At 40.2% G+C, this 22,406-nt stretch overlaps 5 protein-coding genes across 5 annotated transcripts in view; 2 read left to right on the forward strand and 3 right to left on the reverse strand.

Annotated features, from left to right (window-relative positions):
- Positions 1-3,396, forward strand: part of tmem145 (transmembrane protein 145) — a 63,857-nt gene extending 60,461 nt beyond the window's left edge. The window contains exon 15 of the mRNA XM_049584419.1: positions 858-3,396. Within this exon, the coding sequence (XP_049440376.1) occupies positions 858-1,097 (240 nt within the window). The 3' untranslated portion in view covers positions 1,098-3,396. The remainder of the gene's footprint in view (positions 1-857) is intronic.
- A 3,007-nt stretch (positions 3,397-6,403) lies between these two features.
- Positions 6,404-9,984, reverse strand: mrpl17 (mitochondrial ribosomal protein L17). Its single transcript, XM_049584776.1, has 3 exons — positions 9,638-9,984; positions 7,119-7,187; positions 6,404-7,006 (listed from the first exon to the last, which is right to left on the reverse strand). Exons 1-3 carry the CDS (start codon positions 9,809-9,811, stop codon positions 6,752-6,754), a joined length of 498 nt encoding a protein of 165 aa, XP_049440733.1. The 5' UTR covers positions 9,812-9,984; the 3' UTR covers positions 6,404-6,751.
- Positions 9,985-12,027: 2,043 nt separating this feature from the next.
- On the reverse strand, positions 12,028-14,954 carry LOC125893525 (trypsin-2-like). Its single transcript, XM_049584245.1, has 6 exons — positions 14,909-14,954; positions 13,065-13,215; positions 12,721-12,971; positions 12,496-12,632; positions 12,288-12,389; positions 12,028-12,157 (listed from the first exon to the last, which is right to left on the reverse strand). Exons 1-6 carry the CDS (start codon positions 14,946-14,948, stop codon positions 12,110-12,112), a joined length of 729 nt encoding a protein of 242 aa, XP_049440202.1. The 5' UTR covers positions 14,949-14,954; the 3' UTR covers positions 12,028-12,109.
- A 2,571-nt stretch (positions 14,955-17,525) lies between these two features.
- On the reverse strand, positions 17,526-18,917 carry LOC125893521 (trypsin-2). The gene is made up of 6 exons (XM_049584241.1): positions 18,842-18,917; positions 18,595-18,745; positions 18,250-18,500; positions 18,018-18,154; positions 17,815-17,916; positions 17,526-17,706 (listed from the first exon to the last, which is right to left on the reverse strand). Exons 1-6 carry the CDS (start codon positions 18,879-18,881, stop codon positions 17,659-17,661), a joined length of 729 nt encoding a protein of 242 aa, XP_049440198.1. The 5' UTR covers positions 18,882-18,917; the 3' UTR covers positions 17,526-17,658.
- A 1,450-nt stretch (positions 18,918-20,367) lies between these two features.
- LOC125893523 (trypsin-2) lies at positions 20,368-21,774 on the forward strand. Its single transcript, XM_049584243.1, has 6 exons — positions 20,368-20,455; positions 20,553-20,703; positions 20,798-21,048; positions 21,144-21,280; positions 21,385-21,486; positions 21,594-21,774. Exons 1-6 carry the CDS (start codon positions 20,416-20,418, stop codon positions 21,639-21,641), a joined length of 729 nt encoding a protein of 242 aa, XP_049440200.1. The 5' UTR covers positions 20,368-20,415; the 3' UTR covers positions 21,642-21,774.
- Positions 21,775-22,406: the final 632 nt, after the last annotated feature.

Raw genomic sequence — 22,406 nt, forward strand, 5'->3', positions numbered from 1 at the left:
ATCAAAGATGTGTTTCAGTATGTGAAGTAAATTTGTGGAATGGGTTAGAAACAGAAATGAAAGTCGTTGATACACACATTAGATTTAAAAAGAATATTAAATCACAAGATGATTAACAAATATAAAACCGAAGTATGAACACCAGTTCAAAGCAGCCAGTGTCTTGTGATGTGTTCTCACCAGCGGTTATCAAAACACTGGATAAGTATTCGTTAAAGTGTCCAGGTTGAAAGTCACCTTTTCCTAAAATAATAGTATTGGATAGGAAAGGTATTTTTATGTTAAAAATGCCTCTCAGACCAAAACTGTTCTATGACAGGGCACTCCCAAAATATATACTAGTGATTTGCATCCTGGCCCCCACACAATCTCAAAAGTAGAGAATTTAGTGATGGGTGGAGAGTTTAGGTTTTTTTGTTGCTTTCACCACCAACCCTTGCCAAAAAAATGAAATAAAATAAAATAATTTAAAAAAAAATTAACGAATGTTCATTCAGACCTATCAGCAATGTTGATAGCCTATTTTAGCCACAATAGGCTGTTATCTTCATTATAAGACTCAAATACTCTGATCTCTTGACATTAAAGGTTGCTGACCTCTGCCCCAGCAGGGTCAGTGTGTGGAGAGTAATGTAACTGCACTGGAAGTCAGGAAACCCAGTACAGGTGTAATTTACCTTGACCTATATAACCACCACAGTGCTGCTGAGCTCTCAAGGAAGCTGTCAGAATGTGATGTATAGTGTGGTGTCTCTGACACAGAGTCAACCAGGTCCACATTACACATTGCACAGTAACCTACATCCAGAGGATCAGAGCAGGTCAAAGGTGTAAACCCATCCCCACCTTCCTTCCAGGACCCCGTGAAGACGGTGGAGGAGACGGTGGCCCGTAAAGGACCCGAGGTGCCGAGGAACAGCGAGCAGAAGATCATAACCACCGCTGCCGACCTTACGGCGATACTGCCCCCACCTCCGCCTCCAATACCCCCACGCCCTGCTGCACGCTCGCCCCCGCTGCCACCCCGGCTCCCTTCCTTCACAGAGTACTTCAGCATGCAGGGCGGAGGAGGAGGAGGGTTCGGAACGAAGGCGTGAGGCAGGACAGAAGGCAAGACAGAGGGAGAGGGGGGGATGGACAGAATGACAATACACAGTAGAAGAGTCAGAGTGGAAATGGAGGTGTTACTGTTTTAAAAACAGCCAAAAAAAAGTTTGGACGGACAAAGAAGAGAAATCATCAGAATCCCTAAACGGTCCCTTTTCACCTGTAAATGGAATGGAAGAGTGAGTGAGGGGGGGGTGGATGGCTGTGAGATAGAAGTGCTGAGCTTGTTAAAGAATAAAGAAGCAATAAATATTTGATGTTGACCAGTAAAAGGCACACAGGGAGAGAGATGACAAAGTGGATGTAGCCAGAGCAATAGGATGATAGCTGTGCACGATGTGGAAGTGAACAAAATTCTTGAAATACTTCTATTCAAAAATTCATGAGGCATTGATGGTGTGCCTGGAAGAGTTTGTAAATAGCTAAAACTGGAGAGAGAGCTACCACTCTATATACTTTTATTTAAAAAAAAGAAGAAAAAAAGGAAATTTGTTTTCATGTTTTTTTCCACATCATTAAATTCCAGTTGGTGCTGTGACCATCAGAAAAAAAAAAACTCATGCCATTACATTTATTCAAGTCATGTTAGGAATAAAGGACTTTTTTTATGTTTGACACATTTTGATAAAGCATAAATATTCTATGGAGTTTGTTGGGTTAATTTATATTCTTATATGCCTTCATTGCAGCTGGTTATTCTGGATTGATATGCTGATGTGTAAATGTAAAATGTCACGTTTACTGTGGGCACTTCTAGGTACTCGTAAAAACACGCATGTTTGTATCGTATTTCCCGTCCAAGAAGCTGATATATGTAACTCCATGTGACCATACGATATTTGCTTATTGTGTGTATTGAAATCTATACTTTTGTAAATACATACAATAGGCTTTAGTATATTTTTAACCGGATAAATTCTGTTGGACCCAAACCTTGGGCTGTCTGAAACACAACATAAAATCAGTATTATACTGTGTCGATTTTAGTTGACTTTACACCAGAGTGCAGAATATGCCTGCTCAAAAATGTCATTTATGTGTATGTAGACGTTGGTGAATGTACTGATGCAATACAGCACAAGGACAGGGGTGATTTTCAAGTTACTGGAACACTACAGTACACCTTTTGTCGAATTATCTTTTCTCTCTGCGACACATTCATGATTTAAACGCCTGTGGGGAAGGTTGCCTTTTTTAAAAAATACAAGTAACTTCATCCTCACCCTTGTCTGGTACCTGAAACATGGATATACATTGGCTTTATCTCACTAGAACCTTGCAAAAAGCGAAACAAATATTACTAGTTTTGTATCCCCTAACATTAAGCTAGGACAATTAAAAAGAAAAAAAAAAGCGTTGCAGATGAACTGTGAAAACGGCAACACAACTTGTACATTTTGTCTGTCCTGCATGGAGCACTTTAATGTTCCTGGTCTTAGTCTGTTTATTCGTGATGATGTCACCTTATACGACTGCTTCGAAAACCTGTATTCACACCACTTTGAGTAGTATCCCAGACGCATACACCTGTAAATACAGTCTGAAAAATGTCGTCGACTGTGCGGACATTTTACGGAACATATCACGCTCAGTCAATGTAATTTAACACTGGATTGCTGAAGTTGATAAGTCGTGAACGATTGTCACTTAAGTTGACCACTGGCTTCCTGCTATTCAGAAAATATGTGAAAGGACGCTAACAAATTTATCTGGAGCATTCGTTGATTTCTGATTACTGATGGTACTCAGCTAATATTCCACAGATTTATCAATGGCAATCTCGCTGTAATGGAGTACTGTAGGATGTTAGGACTGTGGTGTGTAACTTGTATGAGTGTAGTCAGAGGTGTAACGTAGTCTGTGAAACAGAATGATACTTGAATTAGAGTACTAGTCGTTATTTCTGATTGTGTCCGGTTTATATTTGGCACGTCTGCCATTTTGTCTGCTGTTGCCTATTGTTATGGTTGCCATGACTTTGACGGAATAGACACTGGTTGACTCGACTAACAGACAGGCATACTGATTACTGTATCACTGCTTCAACCCTGTGCATACTGACATACAATTACAGGACCGAGACACTTTAGCGAAGAGAACTTGACAAAAAGAGATTATGTATGCATGACAGAAAACAGCACAGCTTTTAGGCTACTCAGAGCGATCTGGTTAAGAGCACATCACTGAAGCACTGTTCAAATGCATTTTAATGGTGTCAAATGACGATTCTAAATATGCTGTACATATACACTTTTTGCCAAAATAATAAAAAATATGATTTTATTAGAGGCCTCGTCTGGGTGTGTGTGTTATTTGGCTGCGGTGATAATAAGCCAGAGCGTCTGTGTTCCAGTTAGGACAAGGGCGTGTGTCCAAAGGAGTCGATCTAATATCCGTAAATCATATTTAGAATCTGTTCTCATTACAAGACTCCATTAAAGTAAAACACCACAGGGACAGACTCCAGGCTGGTCACAATCTGATGTAGGCTAGCCTAATTATTTCACAGTCCCTGCCAGTATCCTGCTCTGTGAGGTGCAGAGTCACAACAAACCCAGCCTTTCTCTGCTTGTTCTCCAAGAAGGGACTAAATTTGTAAATGGCTTTCAGGCTAATCACCACCACAGAATTTAAAGGAGAAATTCAGACAGTATTTGTGGTGTTCAGTTCAGCAGTTATTCTGTGATGAACTGGTGAAATATTTTGTCCACTAATTCTTTTGCATCTCTCTACATCAATCCAGCCATAGGCACCATAAAAGAATATTTTACCCACAGAACGACCATGTAAATTACTCACGTGTTTCTCTAAACTTGTGAAGAAAACTGTTTCTCTCAGTGAACGAAGAATCTAAAAAAGGCAAACATTCTTCACTAACTGAATTAATCGCCCCTTCGCTAAGTCCCGCCTCTGGACGCAGACTGGCCAATCATAACATAGCATCGGGCCAGAACAGACCAGGGTCCGAGAACAACACAGCTGTGCTCCATTTGTTTCAGATCTCCTTCATTTTCAGGCTGGTTTTGTGGATTTGGAGCTAAATGTTGTGCCTGGGGCACGTCGTGTATTAATGATACTCGTTACCTGGAGAGGTTGGAAAAAGATATACGTTTCTTCCCTGTTCCAAAACCAAAATCAAACCCTGAAAAGTGTAGGGTTAGCTAGCTAGCTACTGAAGATATAGCCTACTGAATGTATACACATGCTGCTTTTGCTTTTTAATGATTGTAACACTGAAGGGAAGCAGGGAAACATTTTACTGATATTCAACCAGCTGTGTCATCACATTGTGTGCAGATGAATGTTGTTTGACTTTCTCTGGAGATCTTGCCTGTCCAGCGGCGGAGATCTAGGTGCTGGCAGCATCACAGGGGAAAAGCCAAACCCTGTTCATCTGCACACACTGTGATGCCACACAGCTGGTTCAATATCAGCAAAGTTTCCCTTTATATTCATTGTCTTCTGTGGCGATCAGCAGTGATGTGGTGGTTCACTTTTACACTGTGATCTGTAGCCTATAGTTCGGCTTTAGCTTCGATAAATTACGCCAAATTTCCTAAAGGGATCATAATAATTTGGTCTAGTCAACTAATCTTATCATTGAAGCTCATATAGCAATCACAGGTGAGAACAGATAGATATGCTGTTGTTTAATAAATATCAGTCCTCCACTTTACATTTGGTAACATTTATTTATTCCAGCTTTTATGTTTCTGTGATCACTATAAACAAAGTAATGACCCGACTCTCAGCTGCATTTTATTGGTGATTCGTTGCCCCCAATTTGTTCTTTGTCTTAAACAATTTTGCTTGAGGTTTAGTTTAAATATTTTAATGTGAAAATCTTTGTAACGTTTTAGCAAAAATGCAAAAAAGAAAAAAAGACTTTTTTGGATTCTCCGTCCATTGTGGAGGCATATGAGAAAAACAAAGTTTTCTTCACAAATTCAAGGTAACACCTGGTTAGTAATTGATAAACAAATGGTCATTTTGCGATTGAAGTATTTCTTTAATGTACGGACTTACCAGGGCTTAAGTCCCGGGCCCCAGGCCTCTGACCGAGTACCAGGGGCCTCATGCAACATAAGCATAAGAAAATGTTGAATGAAATCAGATTTCTTGTACATAGCTTTGACTATCAGTACGCTGTAGTGTTAAACAACATATATCCACATTTTTAAATTCCCCAAATCAAAAATCTGATAGCTATAGCATCAGCTATGTAGATACCAAGAAGTTCATGGTGAAGAAGACCAGGAGACAGCACCTCTGCAGGTAAGACAACAGCTGTGTGTGTGTATATATATATATATATATAGATGAGTTTCATATTGCTGATTAGAAGGACACTCAATTTCCCATTTGTCGCTGTCCATTGACCAGGGCTCTGAATTAATTTTTCCATGACATATTGAGTCCAACAATATGTAAATATGTTAACCTCCTAACATTTGCATTTACATTATCCTATGTACACCCTGTTTGCATTTGTATTTATATAGATATTCACCCTCTGTTAGCATTTCATATTTAACCCTCTGTGATTTTTATATTTTATATTTCCAAGCATTCCTTGTTTAATACAGTCTTTACTTTTTTACTTTGGAGCACCCTCTACAAAAAAGAAAATATCCACAAGTGCACTCAGCCATAGCAAAGTATTAATTACTTCTGCACTGCTCTTACACTTTAATCAGCTTACATTGAAATACCTGCAGTGGACCACAAATTTGTACTACCATCATAAGCATATCTACTGTAATAACAGCTCTCTGTTGTAGTCCTGGGACTACACGATCATTTCACTGCTGTGTTTTTACCTTGTTTTTTATCAGTATATGTGTCTGTGTCTTTGTATGCATTGTGTTGTATAAAAAGCTACTGGGTGCCTTAATTTCCCTGGGGATTAAGTATCTATCGGTCTGTCTGTCTAAATACTGTCTGACTTAAGCTTTTGTTTTTTGAAAAAACAAAACAAAAACAAACCATGATGATGATGAAGTAACAAAAACACTACAATATGGTACAACATAAGACTTTTTTTTACTGCTGACATTGTATTTTCATAAATAGTTTTTGCAGTTTCAACCAAATTAAATTGAGTTTTTTTTTCTGAACGAAGTCGGCATATAGAAAACATGAAACATGCTATCTGGTTGCATTATGGGAAATGTAGGATCCAGTGTTTTTGGAGCTTGACCCATACTAAGGGCTTAAAGTCATATCTCTTCCTCTGCTGCTTCATATTTTTGACCATTTTTTTTGTTTTTAATCTGTCTCACAAGCCCCCTGACTTAATCAAACCGCAGTACTACTGTAAATCACTCAAGCAGCCCTTTAATCTGTACCAGGAAAGCATTTTTCCTTGTGTGCTGCTGTTTTGTTGGCCAAAGAAACAAAATGAAAACCTTCTCCTTTTGTTAAGAAATAATATTTTATTAATACATAATCAGTCATAAACGTCCTTTTACAGAAACATTCTTGGCTTTAGTCGACACTGGACATCTGAATTGTTTTTAGGTGAAGAAATGAATCAGTGTCTTTCAGCTATGACCTGCAGCATGTGCAGGTGACTCCTCAGAAGCATTTCCACCATCACCCTTCAGCGACCATCATCTCTGGTCCAACACCAGGTTGGTTTTAATCAAGCCTTCTCAGCTAACTGCTGTGCCCTCTCCTCTCTGTAGCCTTTGAGCAGCTGGTTGATGAGTGTCAGTGCATTGTCTTTTCTCACAGGATAAAGCGGCGGGAAGGGGTTGCCTTTGTACTCCAGGACGGCCATTTTAGCTTTGTCCAGGTTCTGTCTGCTGGGGAGGCGTGCCATCCGTGTGTAGCCTTGCGTCTGATTCTCGAACCGTGGAGCGAGGACCTTGAAGAGCTTTGGGACAAGATCCTTCTCCTGATGGTAAAAAGCACAGTTATACTAAACAACAAGTTCACATTAAGTGTTTTACGTTCAGAGTGACGCAGCTTGTAACATCATAAAGATGAGAGGAGCTGCTGAAACGTACCGTCAGCCAGAAACTGGCCATTTTCATCGCCTTCTCATCAGTGTCTCCTTTTTTGGCGTAATCGACCAGCTGTCGGAGATAACAAGAAACACACAGTCAGAGCCATTGAGTGTGGATGAAAGAGAAATAAAAACCCAAATATACTGCATTTTAGACTATCTACATATAAAATATTATTGTTAACATGAAGACACTGTGAGATGAACATTTTTGGACGGATCAAAATAAAGTCATCAGGTGGTGCAGTAACTGTCTTTCCAAGTCCAGGGACCCCGAAACGTCCTGCAGGAGGTCTCAGGGGTTCTGCAGGAATACTTTGACCATCCTCTCATTATTATCACTGACAGTTTGCACAGTGTAAATATTTTTATATGATTAAACTGGTCACACTGTTCAATATTTAGTCCAGATACAATGAAGAAAAAGTGAAGAGTGTCATAGCTCTGAATCAAAGCTCCCAAAACTTCAGTGAACTTAGAAAAGGGCAAGATTTTGATATGTATCTGCACAAAAGTGATTAAGGTCTGATACGGTTTGTAGTGTTATCGTGTTACGATGCACCTCTCTTTTTAAAATCTCTGTATACAAATATTCAAATATACTATATCTTTGTTATGTATGTAGGCATTCACGTCTCAAGATTACGTTTCTGCAATTTCTTTAACTTTTTGACCTTTGACCATATATCTGATGGTTTGTATTGTACGGCTTTGGTATTTTATTTCAATCAGTTGTGCATGATGAGGGATAAACATCAGCTCTGTGCCTACTGCCTACATTTACTTTGATACACATATTTCAATATTTGTCTGATGAAGACCCAGCTGCCTTTTATCAGCCCACACAATTTTGGTTATTGTATAACAGGTCAATGAAGTGTGCTCATATTGCATTTGCTTGTTTTATTACTCATTTTGTTGAAGACAGTGTTGGGGAGTAACTAGGAACATGTCATTAAATTACCCCCCAAAAAATGCAATTAAATTACAGTTACCAATCAAAATATTGGGGATTACAAAGGGGATACACCAAATGTGTTCTTTTCAGTAAAAAAAAAAGCTTATATGTAGAATATATTATAATATATTTCCAGATGTAACACCAATCTCTGCGATCCACATTTTTCAGCTTTATTGCCCAGTTCAAAAAAATAATCAAATGTACTGTTCATTCATTCATCTTCTAACCGCTTCATCCTCTTGAGGGTTGCGGGGGGGCTGGAGCCTATCCCAGCTGACATCGGGCGAGAGGCAGGGTACACCCTGGACAGGTCGCCAGACTATCGCAGGGCTGACACATAGAGACAAACAACCATTCACGCTCACATTCAATTAACCTAGTCCCCAATCTGCATGTTTTTGGACTGTGGGAGGAAGCTGGAGTGCCCGGAGAGAACCCACGCTGACATGGAGAGAACATGCAAACTCTGCACAGAAGGGCTCCCATGCCCGGGATCGAACCGGGAACACTCTTGCTGTGAGGCGACAGTGCTAACCACCACACCACCGTGCCGCCCCAAATGTACTGTAAAACTTAAAATAAAAGCCTAGTCCCAATTAAACACCCAGTCTCTTTTACTAGCCTGGTGTGGCTACACATTTGACAAATAAATGCCTGTCTCTATTATAGGCCTGGTCTGGCTGCCAAGCAGTTCATTTTTATAGACATTCTTCGGATATATAAAAATGGGTTGTTGGCTACCTCAAATTATGTGTCCATTCCTCGATTACCCTGTAAGTTATTCATACTCCTTTAGAGTAGGAGGTAACAGTAGGAGTAACAGGATAACAGGTAACAGGTAGGAGTAACAGGATAAAGTCGTGTTGTGTCAGTATGTTGGGTGCCGTAGCTCACTCTCTCCCTGGTGTGCCGTCTGTCCCTCGATCAAATGAATGATTTAACACTGATATATTATCTGAAACCTCATTTTTATACAAATGCTATTCATACTGGTTTAAATAAACACTTTGTATTTCCATATTTGCAGAGAAACAGTGTTGTGTGAAAAGAATTAAAGGCCTGTTGATTTCATTAATTTAAGCAAATAATAGCCAGGGCTATTAATATAAGTTTTACGTAATAAGTTACATTACTTTGAGCAAGTAATTAAAATAGTTACTTACTTACTACATTTTAAACAGGGTAACTAAAGATGTGTAACCTGTAACATCTCAAAAGTAACCTTCCCAACATTGGTTATAGACTGTGCTCATCATATGTCTATGGTGCTCATAAGCATAACTATCAGTTTAATATTAAATAACACCAGATCTTTATGAAATGACAACAGTGAGAAGTTACCTCAAGTTTAAAACTATATGGACACCTAATGCCTGGTGGCTGATATTGCTCCTTAACAGCAACAACATGTCAGGACACAGTTTATGTTATCTGTAACTTTACACTGTTTATATTTGGCTGCTCAGAGTTGGTTAAACTAACGTTATTGTAATGTAACACTAGCTTAATGCACAGCTATGTTAGCTAGCTAGCTGTTAGCATCACCGAGGTGTCGTTACCTTTTCGGCGTAGAAGCGGACTTCATCAGCTCGGGCCATCGTGGTCTCGATCCTCTCGTGTCGGACCAGTCCTGTCAAGATGTTCCGCAGCATGTTGATTCTGGACTCCGGGTTCAGACCCATCTTCCGGGCCATACGGCCGTGGGAGATCAACATCTGCAACGTGAGGCGCATCTTGTCCGGTTAGACAGTCCGCGATGAACAAACGGAAGACTAAACTGACGGAAGAAGGTTCCCGGGTGAAGAGTATTCGTCCTCTGATTGTTTAATGAAGCAGCTCCCTCAGAACAAATCCTGAGGTCAGTGCATGGTTTGCTTGTTTGACATTGGTGGTGCGTCGGCAAATCGGTCCGACTTGGTCATCAGACCAAGAAGGAGAGTTCCGCTGAACTCACTGCAGCCACTAACAGTGAGAACCAAGAACCACAGCACAAATATCAAGATATTATTAAATTATTGTTATTCTGACTCTTAAAAATAACTCACATGGGACAGTTGTGCGTCTGTATACCTCTATGTTATTTTGGATTATTTTTTAATATATACTATTTTATTATACTATAAGATACTGTAATATAACTGTTAAGAGGGGGAATCATGCTCAATGTACTTTTCTTTTGATTTAAACATTTCAATCTGAGAAAATATAGACATATTTCTAAGTTAGCATTCAGAGGCCACAGTGCAACCGCACTGCCTGCACTGTCTATATTTATGCCCTTGACTGGTGCAGCAACAAGTCTGGCACAAAATTCCTTGGTAATATAAAGCTTAAAATTTGTTTCATCATACCTGGATAGCAACATGAATCTTCACTGGGATGTTAAATGCTCTGAGCAATAAAATACAACACATATTCTTGGTAGCATCTGTGCCATTTTCTTTATACTTTTAATAGGTACTGCAGCTGCCCTTAAAAAGTATGTACTGTTGCATGCAGTATGCACACCTGAGATATACTACTTCCTCATAATGTTACGCCCTGAACTTTGACCCTCTTACTAATGTATCCTTACCATGGAGATAAAACAAAATGCAGTTCACCGAGCTCGTATTCATGGTATTACATAAAGAGTGCATACATTCTAACATATTATGTTAACGATAGCAAAATTACATAGACTATACATTTATGTGTCATTGTTATTTAATTATCCCCCTTTTTGTTGGTTATATCTATGAATATTTTATTCAATTAAATATTAATATTCCTATTATTACTGTTCGACTGGTCATCAGTCACTTGTATGCGCTGTCATCTGTCATTACAACTTAGACAGCTGTCAATCAGCTGTCATGCCGTCATGTTTGCGGCTCAGTCAGTGTGACATATAACACTATATATAACACTGTGCAGAGGATTGCGGGTCAGAAAAACCAGTAAAGAATGCTGGCTTGCATACTGCAAAACCGTAGTAGTAGAACATTAAAATACGTTAGTATGGGTATTGGACATAGACTGTATGGGTATTGGAACGTAGCTATGAACATACCGAGGAGCACCTGAATGCATCGTAAGATGGATGCGGCACAGAAACGATGACAGGTGGGTGTGGCCACCTGTTGCTTTTCTGCAATTTGATTGGCTGTTTGCCAAAGTACTGATGTCGTTATTACTTGTCATTGGCAGAACTTTTAAAAAATATAGTAAAGTGAACACAAACGATGTGGATTATTTTCCATAAAACTTGCAATGTCTGCCGTTATAAAATAAAACAAATAAACTCCTTGGTGCCCACGAACCGCGAGACGTCGTTATGAACCAAACTGCCGGTTAAAATAATTAAATTTAAGTTGGAGTGATTCACCGGAAGAAAACATGCTAATGCTAGCTTGTCCGAGACGACGTTTTTTTTTTTTTTTTTTAACTTTCCTTTCGTGTAATTATTCGGCAGGAGTGGCAGTTGGTCGAAAACAAGCTTTAAGGATTTCAGGCAACTTTTTTTGAAAGGATTACAAAAAACTGAAAGCAGCAGGACAACATGGTGAAAATGTGCTTCCTCGGTAGAGCTAACGTAGCTAAAGCTGAGCTAACATGACAGCGCACTCTAACGGTTGAGCCGCACGTTGAGGAGAACAGGTGAGTGCTCAGTCGGATTATCACCTGTGTTAAACAGTGTGGGATATGTGAAATAACGCTTATGTGAAGTTGTAAAACTGTTTAATTTAAATGTTTTGCATCTTAGCAAAGTAGCTAGTTGTTGCCCCACCATTTTACCACTAATGTCTTTTATTATACAGTGTAGGTTTTAAATAATATTAAGTAAACTGTTTCCCTCATGTCTTGTGGACTTGTTATGTAGATCAGAAGGACAGAAAAAGCCAGAATGACACAAAGCAAAGGAACACACTTAAAATGTAGCTGTTATATTTATTTATTTAATTTAAATCTCCATTACAACAGGCCAAGTTGCATTAGCACAGGGTTTTTCTGTAGCATAGAAACAGCTGTAGTGGTGTGATGAGTCCGACTTAGTAAGTGGCCATGGTGCTCTGCAGCCAGTCTGTGAAAATGCAAGTCTGATGCAAGAAAGAAGAAAAATAAATGGAAAAGGCATATTGAAAGCTGTGTCACACCCAGCTTTGAGAATATTCCTGTATCGTAATAGAGAAATAAATGATTGCTGTGGGATTTATTTATTTTTTTTACCTTGGCATAGACGCCGGGGTGATTCTTCTCTGCACACCCAAAGCCCCAGGACACAACACCCTGCAGCTCCCCATCACACACAACAGGACCACCAGAGTCACCCTGATAATGGGGGAGCAAAGCAGTTTAACATCAAAGTCTCACGTAAGCTAGGGATTCTCATAAGTAGTAAATACTTTGTGTACTTTGCAACAGCAGAGATTGATACCTGGCAGGAGTCTTTGCCTCCCTCGGTGTATCCAGCACAGAACATGGCCTCAGTGATCATGCCGGGGTAGGACATGTCACAGTCCTCATCAGACAGGATGGGGATTTCCAGGCACTGCAGCCTGTTACTGTCAGCAGCTGTGGAGATGCAGAGCCAGAGACAGAATGATGGACAAACAGAGAGTGAATAACAGGAGCCCTGCATGGATTCAGTGTTAATACTCACCGGAGCTCATGGTCACACCCCATCCAGAGACTGTGCATGTGATGCCAGCGGAGGCACAACTGGTGGGCAGAGCCACAGGCTTAACATATTCGTTGATGGTGGCGGGTTCACTCAGCTTGATCAGCATGATGTCATTGTTAACTAGCCAGGACTCGTAGTTGGGATGAGGGATCACGAGTTCAGCAGCAATGATCTGTTCATTGCCGTCCAGCCACCAACGGTTGTGGTCACCGAGGACAACGTCCATTTTGCTGAAAGAGAGGTAGAAGTTGTGAGTGACACGGAGAGAATGGTGACTTGTGAGAAACTACTAGTGTTGGAGATGATGTTTGAGGAGCACCCACGATTTGAAGCAGTGAGCAGCAGACACCACCCAGTTCTCGTTGACCAGGGAGCCGCCACAGAAGTGGTAGCCAGAGTTCAGAGACACCTGATGGGGCTGGGAGTGAGGAGTGCACTCATACCCTCCGACGATTTTGTCATCTTCTGTGGCAACTGAAAAAAAATACTTACATATAAAATAGATGTACCCAAAAACAAATCTGCTGTTCTTCAAGGGGAACTGCGGCCATTTCTAAAATTCATATATGTTTTTCGTATGTTCTATGACAGTTCAAAAATATAAGAAAACATAACATTTCTCTACCGAATCTAAAAACGAGTGTGCTAAACCTCAAACTTGTGATGTCATAGGGTATATAGACAATAAATTGGGAAAGGTGTTGTAGATGACACTGAAAGCAAGGTAATTGTCTCAGTATATGAGGACACTGAGGGATGAACGGGTGAACTTGTTCTGAACGCGTGTTCTAGGCTAAGTATAAACCAATGTTCATTGCATGTCATCTATTTGGATTTGGCGATTCATTAATTCTCAAAACAAACTACACATGCTCTCCATAACACAGAAGGGCGGCAGCATTGTCCGCATGTAATCATTATTCCATTAAGCAAAAAATAAGTTTTAGGCTGCACACTAATACTTAATACTTTACGACATGCTTCCATAACACCGTCAAAAACTGTTTGCTTCCAGTTTCACACACCTGATTTCCATCACCTGGAGTTTACGTCTATGCACTTCACACATTATTGCTCCACCCTGCGTTCAGTTTCATAATTTCATATGTGTATTTTTTATTTTACCTTGTGTTTAGATAAGGATAAAATAAACCAAAACTATATTATGGCTCAAACGTATAGAACAAAGCTAATATGAATAAGACAATTAACACTATGAGTCCAAAAAAATAAAAAAAAATTCATGGCCATGGAAATATTCATTCATTCATCCTCTTGAGGGTCGCGGGGGGACAAGAGGCAGGGTATACCCTGGACAGGTCGCCAGACTATCGCAGGGCTGACACATAGAGACAGACAACCTACGGACAATTTAGAGTTATCAATCAATGTGGGAGGAAGCTGGAGTGCCCGGAGAGAACATGCAAACTCCGCACAGAAGGGCTCCCACGCCCGGGATCGAACCCTCTTGCTGTGAGGCGACAGTGCTAACCACCACACCACCGTGCCGCCCCCATGGAAATATTGAAATTCTTAATTTAAGTGGTGTTCCCTTTTAAGAGGCTGTAGTGCATTCAATTTCCAGCCAGTACAGAGAAAGCAATATCTCATGAAACAAGACAAGAAGGTAAATATTGCTCCAAATTTAGGCTAAATTTTGGCAAGGGAACACCTGGCATGGGCATTTTCAAAGGGGTCCCCTTGAACTATCACCTCAAGATGTATGTTGTTCCTTACTATTTGTACACTCCTTCAAATTAAAGCTGTACATTTGGGTTTAATTTGAACTGTACCAGTTTTAGTCTTTGCATGTAAGAAAATATGTAAATTTATCTGTGAAATAAGAAACCAAAGTATATCAGTAACTCTCATACTGACATAGTTTTCAACTAGCCTACATACTACAACAGTATAAGCAAATTCCTGAAATTCAGTTAAGGCTTTTGGTTTTGGTGTGTCACCCCAAGATCTTCAGTGATCCCATGAAAAGTGTCTGGGGTGCCACTGCTCGGCAAATGCCCAGTTTTTTTTAATCCCCTTTGCCTCTTTGATGTTTGTCTGTGTCATAGATTTTCTTTGGCACATAATGAATCTACTGTCTGGAAGGCAAAATATTTCCCACACAGAATATATTCTGTGATTATTTCTGAATGTGGTCTATACTTACACACAGCTCCGAGGAGCAGAGCGAAGACCAGAGACCTCATGATTGGTTGATGCCAAATGGAGATGCAAAGATTACCTTGACTCATGCCGGGTTTTTATTGACTGCTTGAAACCTTGCCAACTGTAGTGACACGCCCCTGTCGCTGCTGCTGACCAGTCAAAACCCTCCAGTAGAGCTTTCACATGTCTTTTTATTGATTGTCAATGATGAATATATCAGTCACTGTACAGGGAGAGGTGAACAACACTCATCTGTCTCACATCACATCCATCTTCCCAAACAACAACAACAAGCACACAGACAACTACAGCTGACTAGATGTCTTAAATTATGGGAACATAAAATGAAAATTATGGACAATACATGTCCCTCAAATGGTGCAAATAGGAAGATGCAAACATACTTACTAAAATTCTGGGCTATATAATTTCAGTGGGGCTCTGGTTTAATGATTTTTTTCTCAGCTCTGTTCCAAAAATGTACCTTGAACCTGTGTGTTTTACATTAGTTTGATGCATTGTTGCACAGGCATGGTTTGAGTACAGTACAGTATGTTTTGTACAGGCTGTAATCAGCATCCTGACCTTCACTGTGCCCCAGACGCAGTGCCAGGTGGAGCTTCTCTCACAGATTGGCCCACCGAGTGGCTTTGGCCTTCGCAAATGAAAGCTGCAGGGAAAGCTCTCACACACAGAACAACCACTTCACAATGTATAGATGAATTATTTCTCTTTCTCACGGTTTTAGTCAGTGTGATTCAGCTCTTCAGTTTCAGTGGCCATGAAAAGTGATAGGATAGTATTTCCAAATTGTCAGTATGAAGAATGAGTTAAAGAATAAAAAAGAAACTACTCAATGCATTAACTTAAGAAACAGTTCAAGCAAACACATGCAGATAGATTAAACAGTTCAATATTACAACTGGGGAAAAGTAAAATTCTATGACACCAAAAATGCTGTTAAATGAAAAAACAACAACAATAATAATCACTCACTAAGTTTAATGGATGTTGTTGATTGCTTTGACTCAATTTATGACATACAGTCGCATATTGTGCCATTTAATATGCCACCAAATCAAATTTCCACAGTAACGTGATTACATTTGTCACATTTAAAAAAAAAACAAGAACATCTCAGTCTGTATTTATATCAGCTCCGACTGTGCGTTTGATGTCTATCAATTAAATGATTTTCTGCTACTTTATATTCTCTCACAATCATAACTATAACCGCAGTGCTGTTATTTTGTCTATTGCACTTGTGTATCTGTTTAATTCGAATGCTCTATAAATATATTGGCTTAACTTGACGTGACTCTCACGGTAATAGGCAGCTTGCAGAGCGGATTTTATTCCACTAGGGTTTAGGTTATTCTGATTAAAATAAATAAAATAATTATTTACTCTTTATTAATATTTTGAAAATCAGAATGCAGCATAAAACAACAAAAAACACCCAAATCTGAGTAAAAGAAATAAGAGCTGCAATGATTAATCAATTAGTTTTCAACTATTAAATTAATCACCAAATAATTTGCTAATCCATAAATTGGTTTGAGTATTTTTTTTGTAAGGGGAAAAAAGTCAGAATGTTTTAAATTCAGCTTTTAAAATGTGAATATATAGTAATACCAGGTTTCTTTACCTCTCTATGACAGATAACTGAATATATTTGAGTTGTGGACAAAACAAGACATTTGAGGACATCTTGGGCTTCAGTAAACACTAATTGACGTTTTTCACCATTTTCTGACCTTTTATAAACCAAACAACTAATCGATCAATTAAGAAAATAACTACTACTAATAATTAGTACTATCAATGGACATTTAAAGGGATAAAACTGGTACTGCTTCAGAGTTCTGTTCATATGAGACTTTTAAACCATGAAAGTCAGACATCTCTCACAGGATTTATTTATATAACAAATGTGCTCAAAGGTCTTCTTTTTCCACATTGTCTGTTTATTATTGCAGGACTTTACTGCACTGGACATATATTTATTTGTGTTGAGAGCTGTAACAAGTAGTCAATTAATTGATTAGTGGATCCCAAGAGAATTAATTGCCAGCTGTTTTGATTATCCATTAATCGATTCAGTCATTTTCAAAGCAAAAGTGTCAAATAATTGCTGGTTTTTGCTTCTTAAATGTGAAAATTTGCTGCTTTTCTTTGTATTTACTATCAAAATTGACAGAGTATTTGGGCTTGGGACTATTTGTTAGACAAAAGAAGAATATTATTGTATTTTTTAAATATATTTTTTGACATTCTATGGACTAAACAATTGATTAATTGTGAAAACATTTGTCAAATTAATCACTAATAAAAATAATCGCTAGTTGCAGCCATATTTATGTTGAATGAAAATCAATTTCATTCTAAAACTAAGCACATTGCAAAGTATGTTTTTACAATTACAGGTTTCTCACTTCAAAATTATGGATGTCAAAATACAGTATTTATATTAGATACAATATAAGCACCAATTGCTTTGTTTTTTACTGTATCCTGAAGAGCAGGAAACAGTTGAATACCTGTGTGATAAATCAAGTTGCATTTTAAAGTATTGTGATGAAGATACCATGATGTATGAAGACAGGAGACAAACATCATTTAAAAGTCAAGATGTAAGACTTTATTGACTCAAATGTAAAACAGTGCCACTGCTAAAAACTCTACAACAATACTGAAGTTAGATTGATAGCAGAAAGGCGGCACAGTATGATGGTGATCGCAAGATCAGACTTAATACTTGGCCATGGTGCGCTCCAGCCAGTCGTTGAAGAGGCAGACCTGTGAATGGAGACAGATTGAGTATGGTTAATTATAACTGGTCACACATGTGGAATTACATTGTCAAATAGCTTTATTATGTATTATAAAGAGATATTTTAGGGTTACCTTGGCGTAGACACCAGGGTGGTCCTTCTCAGCACATCCGTAGCCCCAGGACACAACACCCTGCAGCTCACCGTTGCACACGACGGGGCCACCAGAGTCACCCTGAGAACACAGAGTGTATATGTGAAGAAAATTCCCAATATTTTGGATTTGCATCTTCTGACCTAGAGCAAGAGCCTCCGTAGAGTCCTTTTGTAACGTACCTGGCAAGAGTCCTTGCCTCCCTCCAGGTATCCAGCGCAGAACATGGCATCAGTGATCATGCCAGGGTAGGAGTTATCACAGTCCTCGAAGGACAGGATGGGGATGTCCAGGCACTGCAGCTTGTTCTTGTCAGCAGCTACGATGTGTAAAACAAAAGAGTTAGAATAACACAAATGTAAATGTTGCTCATAAACATTGTGTAAGTGCTCGCTAAATTCAGGTGCTACTCACTGGAGCTCATGGTGTTGCCCCAGCCGGAGACTTTGCACATGGTGCCAGCAGGAGCACAGCTGGTGGGCAGAGCCACAGGCTGCACGTACTGGTTGAGGGTGGCGGGCTCGCTCAGCTTGATCAGCATGATGTCATTGTTGATGTTGTAGGAGCTGTACTCAGGGTGGCGGATGACACGGGAGGACCTGATGAACTGCTCTTTGCCCTCGGTGACTCTGAGGTTGTGCTCTCCAAGACGCACCTCCACGCGGCTGGAGAGGAAACAGAGGATTAGTGGCAGCTGAGTTTCAGGATGCCTTTTAAAAGCAGATAATACTGGTCTTTATAATAAGGCATGTGACGTACGACTTGTAGCAGTGAGCAGCAGACACCACCCAGTTCTCGTTGACCAGGGAGCCACCACAGAAGTGGTAGCCAGAGTTCAGAGACACCTGATGGGGCTGGGAGTAGGGCTTGCACTCATACCCTCCGACGATCTTGTCGTCCTCCGTGGCAACTGAAAACACACGGGAGGTCAAATAGTCAGCAATAAGTGACCATTTTTTAATTCAGTGATTAGAACTAATGAACACAAGCAGAAAGACATTCTTACAAGCAGCTCCGATGAGCAGAACGAAGACCAGAGACCTCATGGTTGCTGTGTGATCCTGTCGATGAGAGACTTCACCTGGAGCCCTGGTTTATATGGAACGGACCCGCTACTCTTTACCTGATGAACACACCCCCTAGGTTACTTTTGACCAATCAGGACCCTGGAAAAGGTTTTTCAGGGAATTGGAAAAGCAAATATTGTGTGGCTGTGGGGTGGTCAGTGCAAGCATATGTCACATGCAAGCATTTACATCAGTGGTTCCCAACTGGTCCCCCCACACCCTCCAGATTTCTCTTTGTCATTAGTTCAAGGTCCATGCAGTTTAATATATTCAGCTTCATACTTGCGTTTTGCCGTGTCGTTGAGCTAGTTTGCTGTCTATGTTAAGTTACTGTCTCTTGGTCACTCACTCCACAGCAGGAAACGGCACCTCTGTGCCAGAAATTTACTGTACTTCTAAATAAAGTGTGTTTTTTACAAACTTGACACATTCACGAGTCACTTGAAGTCCATTAAGAATAGACCAGCGACCCACCAGTTTGGAACCACTGCTTTCAATTACTATTCAGTAAAACTACACTTTCTCTTGGTATCTGCATTAACTAGTTTCCATGATGCATTTCTATAATCTAAACATTCCATGTGACATTTTTGCAGAGTACTCTATGCGTGGAATAACATCTGTACATATGTTTAGCACAGGAATCATTTTGTAATCATTAACCTTGTGATGGATGGATTGTTGCTGAGAGGACATGGTTGCAGCACTGCAGATGGCCTGATTCACAACCACAGTTGTTGATTGTAGCTTTCACAGGCAAAGCAGCCAACGTGTCCTTAGATAGGAATGTAAAATATTTTCAGGTTTCTTTACTTCTCTAGGACAGATAACTGAATATATTTGAGTTGTGGACAGAACAAGACATTTAAGAATGTCATCTTGGGCGTCAGTAAACACTGATCGACGTTTTTCCACCATTTTCAGACATTTTCTGAACCAAACAATTAATCGATTAATGCAGATACCAAGAGAAGGTGTAGTTTTACTGAATAGTAATTGAAAGCAGTGGTTCCAAACTGGTGGGTCATGAGTCCATTCTCAGTGGACTTCAAGTGACTCGTGAATGTGTCAAGTTTGTAAAAAACACACTTTATTTAGAAGTACAGTAAATTTCTGGCACAGAGGTGCCGTTTCCTGCTGTGGAGTGAGTGACCAAGAGACAGTAACTTAACATAAACAGCAAACTAGTTCAACGACACGGCAAAACGCAAGTATGAAGCTGAATATATTAAACTGCATGGACCTTAAACTAATGACTAAGAGAAATCTGGAGGGTGTGGGGGGACCAGTTGGGAACCACTGATGTAAATGCTTGCATGTGACATATGCTTGCACTGACCACCCCACAGCCACACAATATTTGCTTTTCCAATTCCCAGAAAAACTTTCCCAGGGACCTGATTGGTCAAAAGTAACCTAGGGGGTGTGTTCATCAGGTAAAGATTAGCAGGGCCGTTCCATATAAACCAGGGCTCCAGGTGAAGTCTCTCATCAACAGGATCACACAGCAACCATGAGGTCTCTGGTCTTCGTTCTGCTCATCGGAGCTGCTTGTAAGAATGTCTTCCTGCTTGTGTTCATTAGTTCTAATCACTGAATTTAAAAAATGGTCACTTATTGCTGACTATTTGACCTCCCGTGTGTTTTCAGTTGCCACGGAGGACGACAAGATCGTCGGAGGGTATGAGTGCAAGCCCTACTCCCAGCCCCATCAGGTGTCTCTGAACTCTGGCTACCACTTCTGTGGTGGCTCCCTGGTCAACGAGAACTGGGTGGTGTCTGCTGCTCACTGCTACAAGTCGTACGTCACATGCCTTATTATAAAGACCAGTATTATCTGCTTTTAAAAGGCATCATGAAACTCAGCTGCCACTAATCCTCTGTTTCCTCTCCAGCCGCGTGGAGGTGCGTCTTGGAGAGCACAACCTCAGAGTCACCGAGGGCAAAGAGCAGTTCATCAGGTCCTCCCGTGTCATCCGCCACCCTGAGTACAGCTCCTACAACATCAACAATGACATCATGCTGATCAAGCTGAGCGAGCCCGCCACCCTCAACCAGTACGTGCAGCCTGTGGCTCTGCCCACCAGCTGTGCTCCTGCTGGCACCATGTGCAAAGTCTCCGGCTGGGGCAACACCATGAGCTCCAGTGAGTAGCACCTGAATTTAGCTAGCACTTACACAGTGTTTATGAGCAACATTTACATTTGTGTTATTCTAACTCTTTTGTTTTACACATCGTAGCTGCTGACAAGAACAAGCTGCAGTGCCTGGACATCCCCATCCTGTCCTTCGAGGACTGTGATAACTCCTACCCTGGCATGATCACTGATGCCATGTTCTGCGCTGGATACCTGGAGGGAGGCAAGGACTCTTGCCAGGTACGTTACAAGAGGACTCTGCAGGGGTCTTCGTTTTAGATCAGTCTCATTTGCAAATCCAAAATATTGAGAATTTTCTTCACATATACACTCTGTGTTCTCAGGGTGACTCTGGTGGCCCCGTCGTGTGCAACGGTGAGCTGCAGGGTGTTGTGTCCTGGGGCTACGGATGTGCTGAGAAGGACCACCCTGGTGTCTACGCCAAGGTAACCTAAAATATCTCTTTATAATACATAATAAAGCTATTTGACAATGTAATTCCACATGTGTGACCAGTTATAATTAACCATACTCAATCTGTCTCCATTCACAGGTCTGCCTCTTCAACGACTGGCTGGAGCGCACCATGGCCAAGTATTAAGTCTGATCTTGCGATCACCATCATACTGTGCCGCCTTTCTGCTATCAATCTAACTTCAGTATTGTTGTAGAGTTTTTAGCAGTGGCACTGTTTTACATTTGAGTCAATAAAGTCTTACATCTTGACTTTTAAATGATGTTTGTCTCCTGTCTTCATACATCATGGTATCTTCATCACAATACTTTAAAATGCAACTTGATTTATCACACAGGTGTTCAACTGTTTCCTGCTCTTCAGGATACAGTAAAAACAAAGCAATTGGTGCTTATATTGTATCTAATATAAATACTGTGTTTTGACATCTAAAACGTCACTTACTCATCACTGCATTCTTTATGATTTGGTGGGTTGGACACCAGTGACCACTTGCAGGCAACAGCACTGGTGTATTTTTATCTATAAAGCAATATTGGGCAAACCTCTGGACTACCTCTGCATCCTTCTGTGAGTCAGCTCTGGTAGTTACCAGCTTCGCTTCTCCAAGTGGTTGCTTTTTAATGTACCCTGGGTTTTAAAAGATCTGGGAAAAACTGTACTCTCCTGCTGTTCACCTTAGACATGGAACAATCTTCAAAAAGATCAAAAATTTAAAAAAGAACTTATATCCATCAATGAATTCAAGGGCATCATAAAGAATGTGGTGACAGAGACATGTGCTTGTTTCTCTTGTGAGGCCACTATGTTTGAATAGATGTTGCTTTATTGTGGACTTTTGTAATGTATGTTGTATTTGTTGCATTTTGGATGTGTTTTGATTGGCTGCTA

The sequence above is a fragment of the Epinephelus fuscoguttatus genome, linkage group LG8 (genome assembly GCF_011397635.1).
Source record: "Epinephelus fuscoguttatus linkage group LG8, E.fuscoguttatus.final_Chr_v1".
NCBI lineage: Eukaryota > Metazoa > Chordata > Actinopteri > Perciformes > Serranidae > Epinephelus > Epinephelus fuscoguttatus.

Coding starts and splice junctions, on each gene's coding strand:
- mrpl17 (XM_049584776.1), bottom strand. CDS start 9,811: ATGCGCCTCACGTTGCAGATGTTGATCTCCCACGGCCGTATGGCCCGG. Junction 7,188..9,637: donor TCCGCTTCTACGCCGAAAAG/GTAACGACACCT, acceptor TATCTCCGACAG/CTGGTCGATTACGCCAAAAA. Junction 7,007..7,118: donor TGGCCAGTTTCTGGCTGACG/GTACGTTTCAGC, acceptor TTTTACCATCAG/GAGAAGGATCTTGTCCCAAA.
- LOC125893525 (XM_049584245.1), bottom strand. CDS start 14,948: ATGAGGTCTCTGGTCTTCGCTCTGCTCCTCGGAGCTGTGT. Junction 12,390..12,495: donor GAGGCAAAGACTCCTGCCAG/GTATCAATCTCT, acceptor CCCCATTATCAG/GGTGACTCTGGTGGTCCTGT. Junction 12,158..12,287: donor ACCCCGGCGTCTATGCCAAG/GTAAAAAAAATA, acceptor TTCTTGCATCAG/ACTTGCATTTTCACAGACTG.
- LOC125893521 (XM_049584241.1), bottom strand. CDS start 18,881: ATGAGGTCTCTGGTCTTCGTTCTGCTCATCGGAGCTGCTT. Junction 18,501..18,594: donor GCTGCTCACTGCTACAAGTC/GTACGTCACATG, acceptor TTTCCTCTCCAG/CCGCGTGGAGGTGCGTCTTG. Junction 17,917..18,017: donor GAGGCAAGGACTCTTGCCAG/GTACGTTACAAA, acceptor CTGTGTTCTCAG/GGTGACTCTGGTGGCCCCGT.
- LOC125893523 (XM_049584243.1), top strand. CDS start 20,416: ATGAGGTCTCTGGTCTTCGTTCTGCTCATCGGAGCTGCTT. Junction 20,456..20,552: donor TCTGCTCATCGGAGCTGCTT/GTAAGAATGTCT, acceptor GTGTGTTTTCAG/TTGCCACGGAGGACGACAAG. Junction 21,487..21,593: donor ACCCTGGTGTCTACGCCAAG/GTAACCTAAAAT, acceptor CTCCATTCACAG/GTCTGCCTCTTCAACGACTG.